Below are 22574 nucleotides of genomic sequence, written 5' to 3' on the forward strand. Positions count from 1 at the left end.
TATATAGCCTAAGGCAGTTAGTGGAAGTCTATTACCAACTTTGCTTTCAGAGCAAGTTCTTACATTCGCAATTGCATGCGGTGTCAACCACAATATCCACACACTCCAGGTTGTTGTTTTTAAATAGCAGTTTTCTGTATAGCTTTATTCATGTCATCTTGAAAAATGCCAGACTCCTATTTTAACCACATTGTTATCTTTAGAGTCTTATTCTTCATGCTTTATATAAAACAGAGATAGAGCTATACATGGTACAACTGATTCTTAAAAGGGAGAGGGAATTAGTATTTTTGAGGACAGGGAAAGATAACTTCCAAGATTCCAGTACAGCTGAGTGTAACTGAAACAGTTCATCCAAGTGCTACAAATAGGACCAAACAACACAGAGCTCCTCCTATCACTGAGTGTACAGTTTTAGAACATTCTACTACTTATACTTTCCCCCTTTCAAAATGGAGTAGTAATGAACATTCTGTGACATCACAGCAGTTCAGCGATTAGTAGCAAAGGAGAACATGCATAGGTTTGTGTATCAATATACCTAATTCTTAACATGATCCCATCTGTGGATAGTTAAATCCATAGACTGGGCCATGAAAAGATAAGGCAGAGCTTTCTACAAAACTGTGAAAAACAGCAGACATGCAGAAAAATCTGGGGAAAAAATGATTACAGAATCAGTAATTTTCAACCACAACAGTATTGCCAGCCTTGGTTTCTGTCAGTAAAAGACAGGGAGAGCGAGCAGGTCCCTTTCCAGTGCTGTTTTGGTCCTTAAGGGAGAATTCATTGGAGCTAGGCCTGCCAGCAACCATTGGGTAACTTAATACTGCCTGACTTACATGACTCATCCAGGCCTGAATGTTTGCTACAACAATAGCAGCTATCCTACAAAAGCCAATGTGGTTTAATAGAGTTTCAGATGAGGATCTGGGAGACCCAGGTCTGAACCCGTACTCTGTCATGGAAGATTGATGGTTGACCTTGGGTTAATCACACACTGTCAGACCAACAAACCTCCAAAGGGTTGTTGTGAGGCGAAAATGGAGGAGAGAATTATGTAAGCTGCTTGGGTCCATATTGCAGAGAAAGGTGGAGTATAGTTGAAGTAAATAAAGAATCAATATAGCTGAAATAGGGGTCACATAAAAAGTTGATTGGTGGGTAGGTGGGAAGGAGAAAAGGAAGCAGGGAAAGGTGTGGTATACAGGAGAAAGTGAGGTGCGCCCTGCAAGTCCCTGTAAGTTCCCCACCAAGCCACTGGGCTCAGTGTGGCAGCTGGCACTGCATAGGTGGGTCATAGTTTTTCCTGGTGGAGGCTGCCAGGGAGAGGGAAGGAGGGAAAGTTGAAGACAGGGGGCAGATAAAGGTAGGTTGGCTGGTGGGTGGGAAGGAGAGAAGGAAGCAGGAAACGGGAGAAGCTATACGGGCTGCCAGGGAAGGAAATGAGGGGAAAATAAGATTATGAGCAGCAGTTAGCAGCCTCTGAACCAAATGTAGTCCATTGAGAGGGCTCTTGTCCTCCTCTCTGCCATCATAGGTACAGATACGTGCAGGCAGGCTACTGTAAGGGTTGAGTCACTGCTCCCACCCCCTCACGCCATGCTAACATATGCTCTTTAAAAGCTTCTTCTAAAAATTGTCGTGGTAAATGGCAGTTTACTGATAAACTCTATTTTACTTATTCCATTTCTTTCCCACCACTCCCTGCAAGCAACTCAGGACAGTGTACATGATCCCCCTGCCCCATTTTAAACATACAACAACTTTACAAGGTGGGCTAGGCTCAAGGGTACCTGAAAACTTTGTGGCCCACTAGATATTTTAACTCCTTGCTCCCCAGCTGCATTCCAATACCGCTTCCGTTCTAAAACCCACCTGCCTCTGTCTTCATGGCCTGGGTCTCCCAGATGTCAGGAGCGCCAGCATGGCTTTGTTATTTGTACATGGCATGCTCTGAAGTGGCAGAACATTGAATGAGCCCCAAGTCATCAATCATTCTGCTTGGTGAACCAGGAATACTTGGCAATACAATTATCTAATCTTCAGGCTTTAAATGCATAGCGCTGACACCATTGAGCATGCATGGTCTCTGCTCAGTGGTACATCAGCATTGCTAAGTGTGTGGAAATTGCTGCAAATCTGATTTCCGGAAGCCTGTTTTGCCTGTACACTCCTGTTTCTTGACTCGTGGCTGCTCTTATGGCTGTTCGACTTCCTTTGGGCAATAGATTTAACCCACCCACCCCTTTGAACAATCTGCTAGCCAGCTACTCCTGTCTCCTATTCCATGAGCCTTCAGTTGCTGAGGTCCTCCTAGATGTTCAGTTTGGCTTTGAGTGGTGGTAGAGAATGGTTGGAAAGGCTATCAGGTCAGAGAAGTGTGGGAAGGAGGGCATTGGCAGCCTACTGGTTATGATGGGGATGCTGGCGTTTAATTTTTTTTTTACAAGTGTCTTTGACAGAACAATTCCTTTTTAGACAGCCTCAGATTTTGAGCTGAAAGACGCAATTAGGAAACCACGAACATCTCACCCAGCTTGAAGGGCTGGGATCAGCCAGCTCATTTGTTTCCAAATACAATTCAAAGGCCAGTGCTTATTTTGAAAGTGCTAAACCGACTGGGCCCTAAACTGGATGGCCCAGGCTAGGCCAGTCTCATCAGATCTTGAAAGCTAAGCAGGGTCAGCCCTGGTTAGCACTTGGATGGGAAACCACCAAGGAAGCCTGGCGTCGCTACACAAGGGCGGGCAATGGCAAATTACCTCTTTGTCGCTTGCCATGAAAACTTCATGGAGTCACCCATAAGTTGGCTGTGACTTAACATCACTTTGCACATGCAAATGCACTGGGACCTGGGTTTTTGAAGAGCTTCCTGCTGTCATATGAATGTATCTAGACATTATGATCTATGGCCATTTCCACATTGGTTATTTGCCCTCTGTGGGGAAGTGTTTTTCCCTCAGCTTGATAGCAAAATGGATGATGAGCGCTTGCATTAAATGTGTTACTTTGGTATGTGTTGATATACATGGACCGCAAGAACATGATTTCTTGTTAGAGAAGGAAGGGATAGAGGTTGATGTAGCAGATTGCCCTTCAGTGCTGCAGGTAGTGGGTGTGTTTGGAGGGATGTCTTGTATATATCAAGGACTGCTGGGTAGGATGTACAGTGCAAGTCTGAGCACATAAGAACATAAAGGCATCCATGTATTCCAGCATCCCCTTTCCTACAGTGGCTAACCCAGTGGCCCTAGAAGCCCTACAAGCAGGCCAGAGCCTCCCTTTTGTGCCCCTTCTAGCAGGATTACTGTCTCTGAACAGGGAAGTTCCATTTAGTTATCCTGGCTAATAGCCAGTGATATCCCTATCCTTCGTGAATTGGTATAATCCATTTTTAAAGCCAATTAAACTAGTGACTATCGCTACATCCTTGTGGCAATGAATTCTGCAAGTTAATTATATTTTGAGAGAAGAAGTACTTCCTTTTGTCTCCCCTGAATCTACAGCCCATAAATTCCATTGGTTCTGTTTTATGGAAGTGGGAGAAAGCCCCAAACCCCTTAGCCTTTCTTTGTAGGGAAAGTTCTCTAATTCCATGATCATTTTGGTTGCACATTTACCAGCATTGTATTCTCAAGATATGATGACCAGAACTATACTAAGTATTCCAAATAAGGCTACACCACTGATCTATATAAGGGTTATAATAACTCTGGCTGTTTTATTTTCCTAATAAAACTGGCATAGATCTTGCTTTTTTCAGTTCTTCCATACACTGAGATGGCATTTCCATCAAGATATCCCATACCCTTAACACCAGATCAGTAACTACCAATTTAGATTCCATATTTAAAATTAGGATTTTTTGCTCCAATGTGCAGCACTTTCCATTTACAATGAACTACATTTGCTTTGCTGTTGCCCATTATCCCATTTGGAGAGATCCTTTCGGAGCTCTTTGCAATATCGTTTGTTTCTCACAATCCTGAATAATTTGGTACCATCTGCAAATGTAGCCACTTTACTGCTCACTCCGAATTCCAGATCATTTCTAAGTAAATTAAAAAGCATCAGTCCCAGTACTGATACAGAATCCCTCTGCTTGCTTCCCTTCATTTACACTGCTTCCTGTCGTTTGACTAGATTCCAATCTATGGCCACTTCCGGTAGGTCTATCCTTTTACTCCGTGACTGCTAAATTTACTCAGGAGCCTTTAGTAAGTATATAATTCTAATTTTATGGAAATTCCAAGTATATAATGACTACAGGAGTCCAAGTAGTCTCAGTGGACTGCACAATTCCTGAAGGGCATGCCACCTGGCATTAATAGAGGAGGCTACAACAGTATCCCGCAAATGCAGAATGACCACCATTCATTTGAAGGTGCACTGAGAGGTAAACATTTGGAGGTGCACTGAGAGGTAAACATTTGGAGGTGCACTGAGAGGTAAATGTTCTTCCTGCCCTTGGTGAGTCCAACAATTGAAAATCAAGTTGGCTCTTACCTGCACAGCTCTATCTTGATTCTTGTTCACGTACCACGGGGGATTGATACCTTTAACTGCTTATGGGAAAGCAGGTTGGTTGCTTGGCAATTTTCAATTCTCTGTCTTCTATTCTTATTAGAGAGCTTCGACTAGGGTTGTGGCTGGGATGCAGGGCGGGGGGGAAGGGGATGGGATATAACTCTAGTTTAGGAACCCTGGCCAATTATTTTCCTTTTTAGTAGGGCAAAGTGACAACCAGCTGATTAAGAATTGCAAAATAAGTCTCTTCCTTGTGATGTCCCCCATCCTGATGCAAAATCTATGAAGTGAACATTTCTGTCTACCGCTTGGGTGCTTGGTCGCTTTGAACCTGTTAGCTGCTGTTTGGGTTGCTAGTACTCGCACAGTTATAAATCTCAGAGCTTTTAATTAGCAGTTGGAAATGTGGCTGAGGGACAAAAAAAGAGAGAGAAAGAAAATGTATATTAGCATAAAGATTAAGGCCAGTGAGAATGAAGAGGATATGGTGCAGACGGGGGAGGGGGCATTAATAAATTAGTAATCATGTATAAAAGATAAGCCGCCTTGGATTTTCTGAAGCTGTGTTGAAATTTCTTCTCCCCCCACCCTTTCCTCCTCCTCCCCCAGAAGGTCATTAATATTTTCTTCGCTGGTGATCCCTTCTGAAGAAAGATCTGTCACAATGGAATTAGAGAAATGGATGGATTGGGGTCAGACATTAGTATGTAAATGAAGCTTTGCTTTTCAGGCTGGGTGGTACCACATGCTCCACCTTGTGTTTGACCTCTTGTTCCTTTAATCTGGCTCTGCTGTGTTGGTCAAGGATTTAATTCTGCAGAGGTTCTGAAGCCCAGAGGGCTTGATTTCTGTCCTGTTTCCTAAGCCCTGCTTTCCGGCAGGCCACTTCCGGTAGGTCTATCCTTGACTGCCTCTGCTGGAACAAGGCCCTTCCCAGCCTGCTTTTCAAATTCTTCCGTTTCTAGGAAAGGTTTGGGCTATTTGACTTGTGCGCACTGTCAAATTCTTCCATGCAGTCGGTGTTGTAGAAAACCCTTGGGTTCCTTAGAAAGCTGATTCACATGTTATGGAGGGCACACTGGGGCCCCCTACTCTGTGTCAGATATGGCAGTCAGGCATAAGATGCTGGTACACATCAGTTCCCACATGTATGGTGCCCAGTGTGGAGCAGGACCATGGTGCACGTGGTGGAGGGGTTCATCCTCTCACCCCCTGCCCCATTTTCCCAATCTGAAACAGTCCAGGGCATACGTGATGGTATTTGGCCAGTTGGGGAAGCCCACGTCTTCCCTGGGCCTGAGATACATGCGGGTTTCCCCAAATAGCACAGCCCTGTTACCATTGCAGGTCAGGAACACAGCTCTGGGGGAAGGGGCTGAAGCCTGTTCTCAGCATCCATGGTTCTGATCCAGATCAGGTACCACACATGTGAGAATCCAGGAGAACCACAACTCACATCTGGCTGTGACATCCGACATAGGATGGGGATACCAAACACAACCAGGGTACATTGTAATGTGTGAATTTGTTCTATTAGTGGCAGACAAGGTTCCCCAGAAGTTTGCTTGCCTGCCAGGACGGATCTTTCAGTGTGCAACTGCAGGAGAGTGTTGAGTGTGTTCTCTCAGTCACACTTCCAGTTCCTATGTTGACCACAGTGTGTTATGGGGAGATCCAGCCGGTGCCCTGCCTTTGTTCATGATCCCTCCCTTCACTGTCCAGCTTATACACCCTTTTAGCAAAGTGAGAATGTTGCTTGTCTCATCCAAGCATTTTGTTTCCTTCACAGTTCCTCAGATGTTTCTGCTACAAGGAGGAAATCTGCCAAATTTGCTTGGCATTTGATATGCAAACTTTATGCACAGTAATACTCCATGTATATTGATGGGGTTTAAATAACAAAACAATACTGTGCCGTGTGGATGGCACAACAGATCCTTCGGTGCTTAATTATAAACTGTTTCTTAACTAAAGATCCTGGCTGAACCTAGGCCCAAACTACACAGTGTGCTTTTTAATGAGTACGGTTAGGATCTCCAAACTTATAGGGTACTTATTTTACCAAGTGCCTCAGGGGCTCAATTCAGATCAAGAATGTGGCACATGGAAGAAGGGACTTTAGCTTCTCCCCTTGCCTTTTTCTTGAGCTGAAATGGCCCTGTGGGAGGTGTCTTTTGCCCCAGTGTGCAACTGTATGTGCAGTATATTGTCCATGTGCTACCCTGCAATTGGGCAAATCCCCACCCCAGCTGCTTTGGCTTGGCAAAATGGCACAGAACTCCAACCCAACTCATTTTAAAAAAACATACTGTGTAATTCAGGCCTTAGAACATGACATGCACTGACAAACTCTAGTCTTTCTATATGTAATTCGCTCCTCCTGAGCACTGCAGAGGATTGCAGCCAAACAGGCTGAAACTGACAATCTGGTAAGCTGCTATAAATGCAGTTGTCAAAAATGCTGCATGATACAACATGCCTTTCATTCAGGTAGAAAGAGAACAAGAGGCTGGGAGATTCTTGTATGCTTAAAGGCATGTTAAGTGAACACTAAAAAAAAGGAGGTGATTGCATATCAGCCTTGTGAATTGTGTCATCCATTTAGCTTGATGGTTCCTGAATGGTAGGTGGCTTCTGGAATGCTGAGAAGGGTGTAATGGAGCATCTCAAGCCAGATCAATTTAGAAACAGTTGAGGAAGGAGGAGGGGAACCCCCCCCCCCTCACCCTGTGCAGTTTTCCAGCAGAAATGGAAAAAATAAGCACTAAAAGGTGTGATAGTCCTAATTAAAATCTCTCTTTCTAGACTTGTGTGTGTCTGGCCCTGACCTACTTAGATATGTATTTTCCACCTTAATTAGCAGTGCCCATTTGAAGTTAAAATGATGAATAGTGTATAGAACTTGAATTGACTCTATATGGAACTGTAATATTTTCAGGGCAATTTCTAGCATCCCATTGCGACAGCGCTTATCCTTATTTTAAGCTTTAGTATTAGGGATGCTACTGAAATTTGCAGCCCTGCTGTTTTGACTCAGATAACCCCAGTTTTGTGTTCACTTTTCCCATACACACATCCAACTCACGGGGCTTTATTTTTACTTTATTTCTTCATGCCCAATTTTTCCTGTTAAATTTATGCGGAAACATATGAAAACAGACAAAATACCTATAAAAGGTCAGATTCAAGCACTGTGGTTTTGTACCTGGACAGCTATACAAAAACTGAGATGCCACAGATTTTCACCGTAAATTAAACCTGAAAAACAGCTTGGAAGTTTCTGTTGGGGATAAGCACACAAAAAAGTTTGCAGGAAGTAAAGAGAGAAGAGTATGAAGACCTGCAACAGGTTTCAGAGAAGATATTGTGCATTCCTAATGCAAACATAGTGAAGGAGGAAGGTCCTGCTTCACGGAGGGGAAAATATGGTTGGTCCTTAAAATACAAATTAACATAAAACCCAGAGAGATATGAGTTGTGGTGCCAAAGCAGGAATGTGCTTTTTTTTGGTTAGGAATTGTTTCTAAGAAATAAGCGAATTATCTTGAAATGACAAGGCCTTGATTTTGGATGTGTTGTAATGTGAGTACTAGCCAATAGGTGCCTGCAACGCTTGTATGCTCAGCCAAAAAGTTCATTGGGTGATTTTGGAACAGTAATTTTCTCTTCTCTATCTCAGTGGGTTGCTGTGAAGATAAAATAGAGAGGGGAGAATCATATACACCTCCCTGAGCTGAAGGAAGGATGAAAATGTCCTATATAGATACCCATCACTGCAATTGCTCTGTTATCATCTTAGCTGTGTTACACAGAAAATCTTATACATGTAAACAGAGGTATTAAGTAGGAATTCGGGATCATTGGAAACACTGGCTCCCAGAATAGTAAAGAGTCTAGTAGCACCTTTAAGACTAACCAACTTTATTGTAGCATAAGCTTTTGAGAGCCACAGCTCTCTTTGTCAGATGCATGGAGGGTATGAAGAACCTGGCCAGAGATATATAGGGGGTAAGGGGAGGGGGAGGAGGGTGCAGGGAGTAAGGGTCATGTAAATGTAAATAAGACAAGAAGTCATGAAAGATGTGGAATGCACAATCCAGGCTGAGTGTAACCTCTCCCTTCCATGACAGAATCTGAATAGAATGCCTGAAGGTCGTTCCTTTTGGTAATGAGATAACCATTCATAGTCTCTATTCAATCCAAGTCTGACTGAGTCAAATTTACATATGAATTTCAATTCAGCAGCTTCCTGTTAGATTTTGGTTTTCAAGTGTTTCTGTTGAACTATAGTGACCTTTAAGTCCTTGATGGAATATCCTGGTAGATTGAAGTGTTCTCCCACTGGTTTCTGGATGTTGCCATTTTTAATGTCAGATTTGTGGCCATTTATTCTTTTGCACAGAGGTTGGCTGGTTTGTCCAATGTGCAGAGCAGATGGACATTGTTGGCACATGAGGGTATATATCCTGTTGGAGGATGAGCAGCTGTAAGAGTCAGAGATAGTGTATTTGACTCCATTGGGTCCTGTAATTGTATTTTCTGGGTAGATATGAGGGCAGAATTGGCATCTGGGTCTGTTGCAGGGTCTGGTACCTGTGTTGGTGATTCTGTTAGCCTCCAGACTGACTGTGGGGACTTGGTTGTAGGCTCCGCAAGGGGGGAGAACAGGGGCACATCGACACCACCATGTTTGGGTCAGGCTGAGGCTGGCCATTTAGAGCTGGCTGGCCTCAGTGGGGGGTGGGGGCAGGGAAAGGCCTGCGGACCTGGGAGGCATGGTCTCCTCTTGGGTCCACTGCCAGTCCTTATGAGGGGAAGTTCACCCTGCCCCTCAGCACTTGCCTTGTGACCAACATTGACTCATGGCTGCAGTGAGGGTGGGTGGAGCCCTGCTGCTGCCAGGCTGGAAGGCACCACTGCTGACTCTTTGCACCTCTTGGGCATGGAGCCCTGTGAGGACTGGGTGGATGGATCAGCCGGGAGGAGCTTCTGGCGCCTGCTCACACCACTGCCGCCTCTTCGCCCCTCGGTTCAGCACTGGGTGCTCTTCCATGCTTGCGCCTGGAGTCGAGGAGTAGCAGGCTCAGCATGTTAGCAGCACTTCCTGGGCAGGCTCCTCCAAGCCACATGCTCGGGCAGCAGCTGGACCGATGTCAGTAGCAGCCTAAAGCCCTACACCGGGTGCAAGCGACTCTGCTCGCCTACCACCTCTCCCAGCTCAGCATCAGCCATAGCAACCTGCTCCTGTTGCTCTTTGACATCACCTTCACTTTCTGTCTTGCATCTGGAGCCATTGAGTCAGGATGCTGCTGCCTACATCTGGGAGGGCTTAAGCAACAGCCTAGTCAGTGAGGGGAGCTTACCTGGGAGCCCCAGGGCAAATACCTCTGTGCTGGGGGAAAGCAAGCTTTGTGGGGTGCCTGCCCTGAATGTGTGCAGAGCTGCCAGGTTGCAGATTGACTCCCTCACTCCTTTTAAGAGGGATCGAATGGTCTTTGAAATTGACTGTACTGACTCTCACTGTATAATCCATCTTGAGTCACAATGAGAAAGATGGACTATAAATAATGTAAATAATAAATAAGGGTGTGTGTGTGGCTTCTCCCCTGGTGGACCTCCTAACTGCTTGGGACAGCTACTGTCCTTTCTCCTTAAACTAGCCGGTAAACTTCCCATTTTCAACTGGAAGGGCTTCAGAGCTTCCATTCTGTAGTATATCTTTTGTATTCTCCAGCCCCCACATGCTGGACATTTTCACACAGCTTGAAGTACAGTTTGCCTGTAGTCTCTCTTGTAGTTTTTTCACTATTTTGGGGGCTCAGTAACACCTAATTATTTTTTGTTTTGGAGTAGATTATATTCTCAGGTGAATAATGTACAAAATTAATGATACTGAGAATTCTAAAATAGCAATTGCTCCCTCAGTGTTGAGAATAAGCACACAAATGTACCCTAGGGGCAGCAGATTGTATAAATGAGTCCTTTTCCAATCCACAAAATGTGTATGATTGTACCAGATTTACAGATAGGGATGATTCTGTATTGCTCATTCTTGTTGTTTCATCCTGAAAATCCCATTTACAATTTCGCTTTTCTCTTGAGTGAACTGAACCTTAGATTCTCTATTTCTGTACCATTTTCTGTTTTCCTCACCATCCATTAGAACCACAAAATGTTTATAATTCTAAACATTATTTATGCATAAGAAAATCAGAATCATGGACATATAAGAACTATAAGTAATGTACATTTTACACATATAAATAGTCTATAAAAACTGTCCAACGCACATACACAGTGCAAATGAATCTACAGAGCCCGCAGCAGAAAACAGAGACCCCAAACCTTTGATAATATAAACGAATATGGAAAAGAGCAAAACAAACAAACAACAACAACAACATTCGATTTATATACCGCCCGTCAGGATGACTTAACACCCACTCAGAGCAGTTTACAAAGTATGCCATTATTATCCCCACAACAAAACACCCTGTGAGGTGGATGGGGCTGAGAGAGCTCCAGAGAGCTGTGACTAGCCCAAGGTCACCCAGTTGGCTTCGAGCGGAGGAGTGGGGAATCAAACCCAGCTCTCCAGATTAGAGTCCTGCGCTCTTAACCCCTACACCAAACTGGAGATTTTGCTCACCTTGCAGCTGCTTATCTGTTGTGGAAGAACCTCAACCACTTTGATAGCTACATCAGTGAGAAAGGCCCATGCACATTTTTATATAGGATTGAGCAAAAAGACAATGGATTCTGTGTCAGACATAAGATGTAGAGGCTGGTATGCATGTGTGATCTGGCCTGGAGAACATTTGCACTGGAGTTGGGGTGCTAACAGCCATCAGTAAGGCTCCCAAGATAGTTGACATCAGGACCAAATAACTTGTTTGATCCCTGCCACCACTGAATATAGTAAAAATACTTGGAATTTTAGAATTGTTCTAATGCCATCTTATTGGGGCAGATGGGCTGGCTGTGGCACAGAGAACTGGGTGTTCATCACGTATTGCCTAGTAACCCAGCAACAACCAATGCTGAATTTCTAGCTTGGCATAATGGTTTAGGCATTTTTCCAATGGGAAGTGGAAAATTCTCCATGCAAAGGGTTTGGCTCAAAACTCTGCTTCCCTGCCACTTGTCTCTTCTATCCTGCTTCAGTCTGCATTCTTGCCATCTGGGCTAGTTCCATATGAAATTGTTTGTGGAATCAGATTGCTGCAACTGAGACCAAAGCCAGGTTTCACTCTCATTAGCCCCTTCTGGAAGAAAGATTGGGTGCCATTGGCAACCCAGTGGAACTGAAGTACTTGGATCTAAGCAGAAGGACAGAGGCAGGTGTGCACAGCCTGATCTGCAGCCTAGCAAAGTCGAAATGTTCTGGTCTCAATGGAAATCACACGGGTATGACTGGCACTTCATGAATCCAATATCAAGAGGCAACTTGACTGTGTGAATAGACCATCGTTGATCTGCCATCCTGACAGATCTTTCTGCAGGGCTTTTTTTCTGGGAAAAGAGGTGGTGGAACCCAGTGGTTGCCCTTGGAGAAAATGGTCACGTGGCTGGTGGCCCCGCCCCCTGATCTCCAGACAGAGGGGAGTCTAAACTCCCCTCTGTCTGGAGATCAGGGGGCGGGGCCACCAGCCACGTGTCCATTTTCAAGAGGTTCCGGAACTCCGTTCCACTGCGTTCCAGCTGAAAAAAAGCCCTGCCTTTCTGTAATTGCAAGGCTTTTTTGTGGAAGCAGCTCACACATGTAACAGCAATTAAATGATGCATGTGTGTATCTGCCCTCTGAATCTAAGTGCTTTGAATTTAACTGCAAGGGGGCTGTAGTGCTGCACTGCAAGGTTATATGCCTCTTGCCTGGTGCTGGCTGGATGCCCCTTTCCTCCTACATCTTTAGTTGAGAAAGGAGAAATTTCATAAAGTATGCTTAAAGAACATTGTGGGTTTGTTGCTTGAGTGCGTATATTACTCCGTGATTTTGCCTAAAGTGGCACCTGCTAGAGGCTTTGGACAAAAAAGATAATGTTCCTTAAAGGCTTCAGATGGTTCCTTGGTTGTTGATTATTCTCTTGGTCAAGGACCTATCAGAGTTTGGGAATAGTGTTACCCCTTCAGCTGAGGGAGGGAGCAGGTGTATGAGTGTGTATGACGGAACAGATGTTAGCAGTTTGAGAGAAAATAAAGAGAGGCAAATGGAGAGCAGTGAGTCGGCTGAAGGTGGTGCACCCGGTGGTGCAGGCTCTCTCTGGGAGCTTATATGGTATGATGGTTCTGTTGCCTTGAAGGCGTGCCTCTCTGTCTTCATCTGTGTTCACCTTGAATATCTGTAAATATGGCAGCTATTATAAAGAAACGTAGTAATTTCACTGTATGTTCCTGCAAAGGTAATCAAATCTTGTTGTTCAGCTTCTCAAACATCTTATGGCTTGGAGAAGTGGGGAGTACATCACAATACAAAGCTTACTCCATAGTAAACCTGTGCCATGTGTGACCCCTCTAACCAATGTAGCCCACTGTGGCAGGCCACCCAGGACTTGATACATCTCCTGGTTTTGCTGCACAGAATGGCAAAGAGGGAGGCTTGCCAAGCGTCTGCCAAGTGGGTTGCTTTGGCTGGACAGGCCCTGAAACCTAACACCTGGAATCTTGACTTCATGCTAGAAATGGCACAAAGCAAAAAGTTTCTTCTTTTGTTTTGAATAATTGGCAGGGGGTTAAGGGTAATTGCTCTGAAGCTTTTTGTCCTTTCCTTTTCTATTTTACATTGTACAAACTTGTTTTCTTTCAAATCTGAGTAAACATTTGCACCCAGTTTCTTTCTTAATCCTTGAAAAATGATTTTTGATTTTGGAAGGGTGTGCACGCACAGACAGGAGTGGAGTATTAATGGACTCTCATGATTGCTTCTCTGGGTGAGGAGAAAAACCCAGTGCATGTCTGATGCTGTTTTTGTATCACTGTTTGACCTGCAGATCTAAGCCTGTGGCACTTGCATCACAGGAAAACAAAGACTGCCTTGAAGAAGGATCAAAGGACAAGTTGGAGATGGAGCCCAGCACAGCCCCTGAAAACAACTTGCCCACTGTGTGCCTAAAGCAGGTGTTTCCAAAGTATTCAAAGCAATTTAACTACCTGCGGCTGGTGGACCGGATTGCTGGTTTGTTCATCCGCTTCCTGGGCGTCAAAGGCACTACCAGGCTGGGACCGACAGGCTTCCGGACATTTATAAGGTTAGGCAAGTTGGGATTATCCTAGCAAATATCCCAGAGTTGGCGTCACATAGAATACTTGGGTTGGAACTTTTCCTAGGTATTTGGGGAATTTCTGAATTGACTAAGGAAGACTATCATACCCTTCCTTCCTTCCATCCATGCATTGATTTGTGGGCCTTTAGTAACCACGCTTTTAAACATATTTTTCCGTCCACCTGGGCTAGAAACTAGGGATGTGCGTTTCGGCATTCAGAATGCCGAAAGAATGCCGAAACAAAAGTGTTTCGGCTTCTTTCGGGGAATGCCGAAACGTTTCGGGGAATGCCGAAACGTTTCGGGTAGCCGAAAGAAAAAAGCCGAAACGTTTCGGGATTCTTTCGGCTTTCTTTCGGCTTTTCAATGGGAAAATGCCTCCGTCTTCCCGGACGTCTGGGGGAGGCATTTTCCCACCGAATAAGCCCAAAATTGGTGGGGACCTTCCCCTAACCCTTCTCTAACAACCACCCAAGTTTCAGACAGATTGGACTTTGGGGGGCCATGTTATGGCCCCCCAAAGCAGGTCCCCCCATCCTCCCATAAGAAAGCGAAGGAGCAGCATATTGTTAGCATGCTGCTACTCATCTTCTTCATTATTTCCTATGGGGAAAAATGAAGAAGCAGGCTTCCTTTGCCAGGGGTGGCATTTTGCATGCAAAATGCCCCCTCACCCTCAGGGGCCCTTCTCCCACCCCTCCTCCCACCCCCCACCAAGGCTCAGCCTGCTCCCACTTGGGGGGGCCATTTCATGGCCTCCCCAAGTAGGTGCTCTAATCTCTACCACTGACAGCTGGGGGAGGCTTGTGTTGCCAGGGGTGGCATTTTGCATGCAAAATGCCCCCCAGCCCTCAGGGGCCCTTCTCCCACGCTTCCCCCCACCCCCCACCCAGGCTCAGACTGCTCCCACTTGGGGGGGCATTTCATGGCCTCCCCAAGTAGGTCCTCTCAGCCCCTAAAGTCCACCCCTTACAGCCCCACACAAACCCAATTCCCCCCCAGCTGCCACACACAGACCCAAATCCCCACATTAGCCCCTCACAGACCCAAATCCACCCCCACCTGCCCCACACTCATAACCCCAGGAACAGGCTGGCAAAGGCCAGCCCTCTCCCTTTGTTCCCTATGCTGGGAACTTCTAAACTCTCTTTCCCTGGGCAATTCTGCACAGCCCAGGGGTGCCACAATGGTGGGCACACTTCTGAGTGCCAGCTGGTCCCTGTGAAAGAGCACCTGAACCACAGACACCCTCCCTCAAATTCCCCCACCACCTACAGAGATGGCTGGCCAGCCAGCCCCATTGTTCCCTATGATGGGAACCAACTGCACAACAAAGAATAAAACAAGAACAACACAAAATAAAGTTTAAAATTTTTTTTCTCCCTTCCAAAGTACAAGTAGGCAAAGCATTATGACACATTACACCAGCAGTCCCCCACACAGAAAAATAACACAACTCACTTAATATCAGAGAATCACAAAGATTCCTGTCAAAAACACTTTATTTCTTGAACAGCTTTAGGTTACACAGCAGGGGGGAACACCAAAGGGCATGGCAGCACTATCTTACACAAAAATAACACAACTCACTTAACATCAGAGAATCACAAAGCACAATTCCTGTCAAAAACACTTTATTTCTTGAACAGCTTTAGGTTACACAGCAGGGGGGAACACCAAAGGGCATGGCAGCACTATCTTACACAAAAATAACACAACTCACTTAACATCAGAGAATCACAAAAACACAATTCCTGGCAAAAACACTTTATTTCTTGAACAGCTTTAGGTTACACAGTAGGAGGGCACAACAGGGCATGATAGCAATGTACTACAAAAAATAATACAACCCACTTCACCGTTTTTGACAGCAATTGTGTTTGTGTGATTCTCTGATGTGAAGTGAGTTGTGTTATTTTTGTGTAGTACACTGCTTTCCTGCTCTGTGGTGCCTTCCTACTGTGTAACCTAAAGCAGTTACAGAAATAAAGTGCTTTTGACAGCAATTTTTTGGGGTGATTCTTTAATGTGAAGTGAGTTGTGTTATTTTTGTGTAAGATACTGCTTCCATGCCCTTTGGTGTTCCCCCCCTGCTGTGTAGCCTAAAGCTGTTCAAGAAATAAAGTGTTTTTGACAGGAATTGTGCTTTTGTGATTCTCTGATGTTAAGTGAGTTGTGTTATTTTTGTGTAAGATAGTGCTGCCATGCCCTTTGGTATTCCCCCCTGCTGTGTAACCTAAAGCTGTTCAAGAAATAAAGTGTTTTTGACAGGAATCGTGTTTTGTGATTCTCTGATGTTAAGTGAGTTTTGTTTTAATTTTTCTGTGTGGGGGACTGCTGGTGTAATGTGTCATAATGCTTTGCCTACTTGTACTTTGGAAGGGAGAAAATAATTTTTTTAAAACTTTATTTTGTGTTGTTCTTGTTTTATTCTTTGTTGTGCAGTTGGTTCCCATCATAGGGAACAATGGGGCTGGCTGGCCAGCCATCTCTGTAGGTGGTGGGGGAATTTGAGGGAGGGTGTCTGTGGTTCAGGTGCTCTTTCACAGGGACCAGCTGGCACTCAGAAGTGTGCCCACCATTGTGGCACCCCTGGGCTGTGCAGAATTGCCCAGGGAAAGAGAGTTTAGAAGTTCCCAGCATAGGGAACAAAGGGAGAGGGCTGGCCTTTGCCAGCCTGTTCCTGGGGTTATGGGTGTGGGGCAGGTGGGGGTGGATTTGGGTCTGTGAGGGGCTAATGTGGGGATTTGGGTCTGTGTGTGGCAGCTGGGGGGGAATTGGGTTTGTGTGGGGCTGTAAGGGGTGGACTTTAGGGGCTGAGAGGACCTACTTGGGGAGGCCATGAAATGGCCCCCCCAAGTGGGAGCAGTCTGAGCCTGGGTGGGGGGTGGGAGGAAGGGTGGGAGAAGGGCCCCAGAGGGCTGGGGGGCATTTTGCATGCAAAATGCCACCCCTGGCAAGACAAGCCTCCCCCAGCTGTCAGTGGTAGAGATGAGAGCAGAGCACCTACTTGGGGAGGCCATGAAATGGCCCCCCCAAGTGGGAGCAGGCTGAGCCTTGGTGGGGGGTGGGAGGAGGGGTGGGAGAAGGGCGTCTGAGGGTAAGGGGGCATTTTGCATGCAAAATGCCACCCCTGGCAAAGGAAGCCTGCCTCTTCATTTTTTCCCCATAGGAAATGAAGAAAGATGAGCAGCAGCATGCTAACAATATGCTGCTCCTTCGCTTTCTTATGGGAGGATGGGGGGCCCCCCAAAGTTCAATCTGTCTGAAACTTGGGTGGTTGTTAGAGAAGGGTTAGAGGAAGGTTCCCACCAATTTTGGGCTTATTCGGTGGGAAAATGCCTCCTCCAGGCGTCCTGGAAGACGGAGGCATTTTCCCATAGAAAAAAGCCGAAAGAATGCCGAAAGAATGCCGAAAGAATCCCGAAAGCCGAAAGCCGAAAGAGATTCTTGTTTCGGCTTTCGGCTTTAACGATAGAGAATCTTCTTTCGGCTTTCTACTTTCGGCTATAGCCGAAAATTTTTGGCTTGCACACCCCTACTAGAAACTTGATGTATTCATTTAAATGGAAGCTGAACATTCTCAGGAAGCTCAGCTTTGTGCACAGTTGATCACATTCTGCGCTGCTGCTAGGAATGAGAGAATCTCCACTGATACGTTCCTCTCTTTTTTTTGTTGTGAAGTTTTGCTCTCAAATTTGGTTTAACTAGAAGGATGTCTAAAGCTGATTTTAGAATTGGTGTGTTCAGATTTTCCTGTAGCTTTCACTTAATTTGTATCTTTTCCCCCTCCCCAAAGGATACTCAAAAATACTCCATTGATCTGATTATACATATGATTTGCATCAAAGTTCTTTTGGGGTGATATTTTGAAAGATGTACACTTGTGCTCCTGTGTAGAACGCTACACCAATGCAGTTGGGCATTCAGTCACATCAAGTTTGCTTTTTGCAGTGTTAGATGCACATGTGTACATAGAAAACGTAATGTGTATGGAGCAAAAAAACACACTAGTTAAGTGAAAGATCAGGAAGCTGCAGCAAACTGTGCAGGTGCAGCCTTCTGTACACACTTCTGGAATTTTTTAGAAAAAGAAACAGTGAACTGCTAAAGTTCCAGTTTCACTTTGGAAATAAAACTGGGCAATTTGGAACTCCAAAATCCATGGAAGAATTTGGATGATAAGAATTTCAGAAGCATCCTTAACTGCAGCCTTGATGCAGCCACAGATTTGGGATTTGTCCCAACTAAGGTGAAGATATTGGAGAAGGAGCCAATGAAATGATTACCATTGTTAGTATTTTACAGTGCATTCCTATGTAGCGTTCAGTCGAAACCCATTGATTGCAGTAGGCTTAGAGTAACTCTCCATAGGCATTATTATTATATTGCTGTGCTTTGTAGAGGAATATAAACACACACACACAAGTCATCCTTTGCTCATAAGGAACTCACTGTGCAGATGACATCAGTGGGGAAGACAACAGAGCAGGAGAAGAGGATGCATAATGAGTGATGAATGGGAGATGATCTCTTGTTGGATGATCATTCATTCATCCATTCATCCCTCTGTTTGAAATATTTCTATGCTCCATCATAGATTTTGAAACAGTTTAAAGAGTGTTAATAAAATACATAAATCAATAATAAAAATGATAACATCAAGCAGCTGAAAAGGGGAAGCAGCAGCAGCTCAAGGAGTTGGGGGAACATTAATAGAGAAATTAAGGCACTAATTTCTTCACCAATGTCTTCACCTGTTGTCTAAAACTCAAGGTGCCAAGTGAATGAAAGCAAGGAAGGATTTCCCTAGATGAGGCACCAGCACAGGGAAGGTCTTGTCTCTTGTAGCTGTCCATTTTGCTTCAGAAGAAGGGGTGCACCCAGAATAAGGGTCTCTAACAATGAACAGTGGGGCGTCTGTTGGTGGAATCAGGCAGTCCTCAAGATTATCTGGGTCTTAGACACTTTAGAGCTGTAGCAGTAAGAAGCAGCACTTCAAATTGTTCCTAGAAATGCTGTTCTTTCAGTACTGGTGAAATGCATTCTCTGTACCCTAATAGCCTAGGCAAGCGGGATCTTGTCAGATTTCAGAAGTTAAGCTGAGTCAGGCTTGGTTGGTAACTGGAGACCTCCAAGACCCCCAAAGAAAACCAGAATCACTATGCATATGCAAACAATGGTAAACCATCTGTTAGTGACTTTGCCTTGAAAACTCCAGCAGGAGTCTCCATAAGTAGGCTACGACTTGACGGCACTTTCCACCACTATGTCAGTTAGCATCTGTGTTCTGGATCAAGTGAAGCTTCCAAACATTCTAAGCACATTCCCATGTAGAGTGCATTGCCGTAATCTAATGTGGGTGTGATTGGAGTCAGATCTATTTATCCTTGTAGCCATGTAACTAAATGCAACCTCCATGCAGTACACCTCTGAATAACAGGTGCTGTAGGAAAGGAGGAAAGGACAAGGGGCAAGAGAAAGCATCTTTCCTAAAGCTGACTTGTGAGTTCATGGCTGAATTGAGATTTGAACCAGAGACTTCTGTCCATCTTCTTAGTTGATGGGGCTGGTTTGTCTGATGCTGTCATTGGAAGCATTTCTCCACTTGTGCCTTCCCAGACAATCCCTTCTTAATTTCTCCTGTTTTTTCCCTTCCACCTTTTCATGCTCCCAAGAAATTGCAAGATTAGTAGCAATGGCTTCAGCATGGCGGCTGCAGACATACTGTACATTGACATCAACAGAAAATGGAATGGTTTCGGAGTAGACCAAAGAGAATCAGGTAATCCCCTTTTTCAGCCTCGGGAAAGGCTGGAGAGACTGTCTGTGGATTCCCATGGGTTTTAATTCCCTTTCCTAGAACAATTCTCAAAGGCTTTCTACCTCTGCTTCTTTTGTGTGTCCTCGTGCTAACTAAAACATAGAAAACAGCTTCTTGGTTCTAAAGGAAAAGGGGGAACCATTCCAAAGCTTACATTTAACAAACAAGATAATAAATGTACATGACAATCAAACAGGGTAGATTTGTAGGGGACAGGCTGAAATTAGAACCTGTAGAAGGTAAGTAGCCAAATTAGTTTTCACATTAAAGCCCCAGACTTCTCATATTCAAAACCATTGCTAAAATTTTGCTGAGGCATTTGAAAATTTACCAACCCCTTTCCCTCAAATATCACCCCAAAAGCCACTCTGCTGCAGAAATAAGTTAGCAGAAATGTCCAAGTTTCTGAATTTCATTAGCAAGTACTAAAATTGATCGGCAATCAGAGCCACAGGAAGCTATCTTTCATGTTTATTGCTTCAAACAAGCATTACCATCTGGCCCATTGTTAATTCTGGATTAGCGTTTGGTGTTTGGTTTGCATCTTAAATTGCTGCAGATAAGCAGAATCTGCTTGTGGGATGTTGCTAATGCAGATTTGTCTGTGTGTGTTTGTGTGCATGTGTGTGTGTTATTTATTAGCATCACTTTTTTTGTTTTTGCTGACCAGGATGGGCAGTGTGAAAAACAGTATTTATTTACACTGCAACAGGGTAACAAAATTCTCCTCCTTTCCCTGAAAATACAGCTGTTGTGCGGATTTTCAGGGATCTTTTTGTTTTTGTTAGATCAAGTCGTTTGTCCTGGATTGTACTTGTTAGCTGTGTAGAGCCTGGTTGCTGTTAAAAGGTGGACTGGAAGGATCCTTGGCCTGGTCCAGCAAGGCTGTTCTTGTGCTTCTTTGTGGGGGTCCACCAGATGCTGCCCCCCGACCTCTTCCACTGACTGTGGCCCTGGCTGCCATGCCTAAGCACATCTGTGCACCACCTTCTAAGAAAACATGACTGCCAGAACTCAGGCACTAGCAACCTTTAGCAGGTATCCATGCCCTGGTGTCTCATCTGTTGGCAATGGAGTGCCTTTGGTTCTTTGCAGATGACTTACAGGGAGGAAATGGTAGTAATAATTAGCTACATCTAAGGGCCTGTGAGGAATCTTCATGTGCCAACTTGGATTCCATGACAGGGTACAAATATCTAAAATATTCATCAACATGTATACATTTATGTGCCCTGCCATAATTTCTTGTGATAGCAAACTGAACAGGCAAGGGCAGTGAAACAGGGCTTGTGCACACTCAAGTATGTGGAGAAATATTAATTCCAGCAGGGTAGCCATGTCAGCCTTTGCAGCAAAAATAAGCAGGTGTCATGCAGCCCCCTAGAGAGTAATGCATTTTATTCCAGCATACATTTTTGTGGGCCAGAGCCCACAGATACTTCATATAGGAAGTTTGAAAACAAACAACAGCAGCAGAGACATGAAATGCAGAAATTGCAGTATGACATGTAATGATGTAAAATTCAGATCTAATCAAGAGAAATACAAGAACCATTCTCTAGTCATGGTTTAGCTAGTTAACATGTGTAAGGAGTATGTCGTGCCAGATTTTGTTGGGATAGTTAAAACCCAGAGTGAGATAAAACTCTAAACTCACTGTTTGATTCTTCAGCACCCTAATTAAACCAATTAAAAGACCGAGGGTCTAAGTGGCAGTGTCTTCATAAAGCAAACAAGCAACCAGTATTGCTAATCAGAGGAGTCTCCCAGAAAGCAAGCGAATACATTCTAGCCAGTGCTTCCTCACACTGCCAAGAGAAGCTCAAAGCAATTAAATAGCGCTGTTATGTGTTGATACCTACATAGCAAAGGTAGGTATCACAATCAAGCTATTTCAAGAAAATTTGCTCTTTTGGTGAGGAAACAAGATCTTGGTTACTTTTTTTTATATTGACGAGTGTCAATAATAGTATTGGACTATGAAGAGTTTTTTACTCTAAGAAGCTGATCGTTCCAGAAAGGTAGTTGTGTTAGTCTACAACAGCAGGAAAAAACAGAGTCCAGTGGCATCTTAAAGACGAACAAAATTTATTCCATCATAAACTTTCATGAGTTACATCTCACGAAATAGAAAATCCATGATAAGATCTTGTAAGTCAGAGCTCTCTTTGTCAGATGCATCTGATGAAGTAAGCTTTAACTTGTACGATCTCATCATCCTTTAAGGTGCCATTGAACCTCTGTTACCTACTATTTTGAGTTAGGGTTACTAACTCTTACTTATATACCTCCAAATCTTGTTGGATGCATAATTTGAGAAGAAATGTCTCTGATGCATCTCCTCAAATAAGGGACCATGGACAGCTCCGAGGGTTAGCAGCCATATTGCTCCAGAGCCAAGCTACAAGGGATGCATTACACGTGGAGAGCACTTGATTGGTACCACAAATTTACCTGGGAAGCGTAGTTGGAGACTCCTTCCCCTCTCAGTTTCCCTTCTCCTTTTTAAAGAACAGATGGTGGAGTAGCAGCGGCAGCAGCCTTAGCGGCTCCTTTTGCCACTGCTCGCTGCCTGCCAGCTTCAGGCTCCATTCGAGGGCGGGCAGTTGCTGCTCTCTCCCCCAGGATGCCCTGCGTCTGGCAGGCTGCTTGCCCCTGGGGAGCTGCTCCTGAGAAAGCCGCTGGGCCGGCAAAGCTCCAGCTGCAGCGACAGCAGAGGGATCTGCTGCTGCTGCTCTAACATGCCCTCACTCTGGTTTTCCTGTGGGAGCTCTGCTTCTGGGATTTGCATAGGATTTACACGAGAGTGAAGAGTTGAACAATTAGTGTAAAACTGTGTTTATTTACCCTATGACATTGTTTATGGAAATGTCCTCGAAATTGACTGTACTAATCTCACACTGTGCAATCCGTCTTGAGTCTCAATGAGAAAAAGGGACTATAAATGGCATAAATAAAAT

General features: G+C 44.6%; 1 protein-coding gene across 1 annotated transcript in view; it reads left to right on the forward strand.

The window, feature by feature from the left end:
* TTLL11 (tubulin tyrosine ligase like 11) overlaps positions 1-22574 on the forward strand; it is a 53870-nt gene that overhangs the window by 26105 nt on the left and 5191 nt on the right. Inside the window, exons 6-7 of the mRNA XM_054998213.1 lie at positions 13518-13775; positions 19469-19575. Of these exons, the coding sequence (XP_054854188.1) occupies positions 13518-13775; positions 19469-19575 (365 nt within the window). The remainder of the gene's footprint in view (positions 1-13517; positions 13776-19468; positions 19576-22574) is intronic.

This window comes from Eublepharis macularius, chromosome 14, assembly GCF_028583425.1.
Source record: "Eublepharis macularius isolate TG4126 chromosome 14, MPM_Emac_v1.0, whole genome shotgun sequence".
In the NCBI taxonomy this organism is placed as follows: Eukaryota; Metazoa; Chordata; class Lepidosauria; order Squamata; family Eublepharidae; genus Eublepharis; species Eublepharis macularius.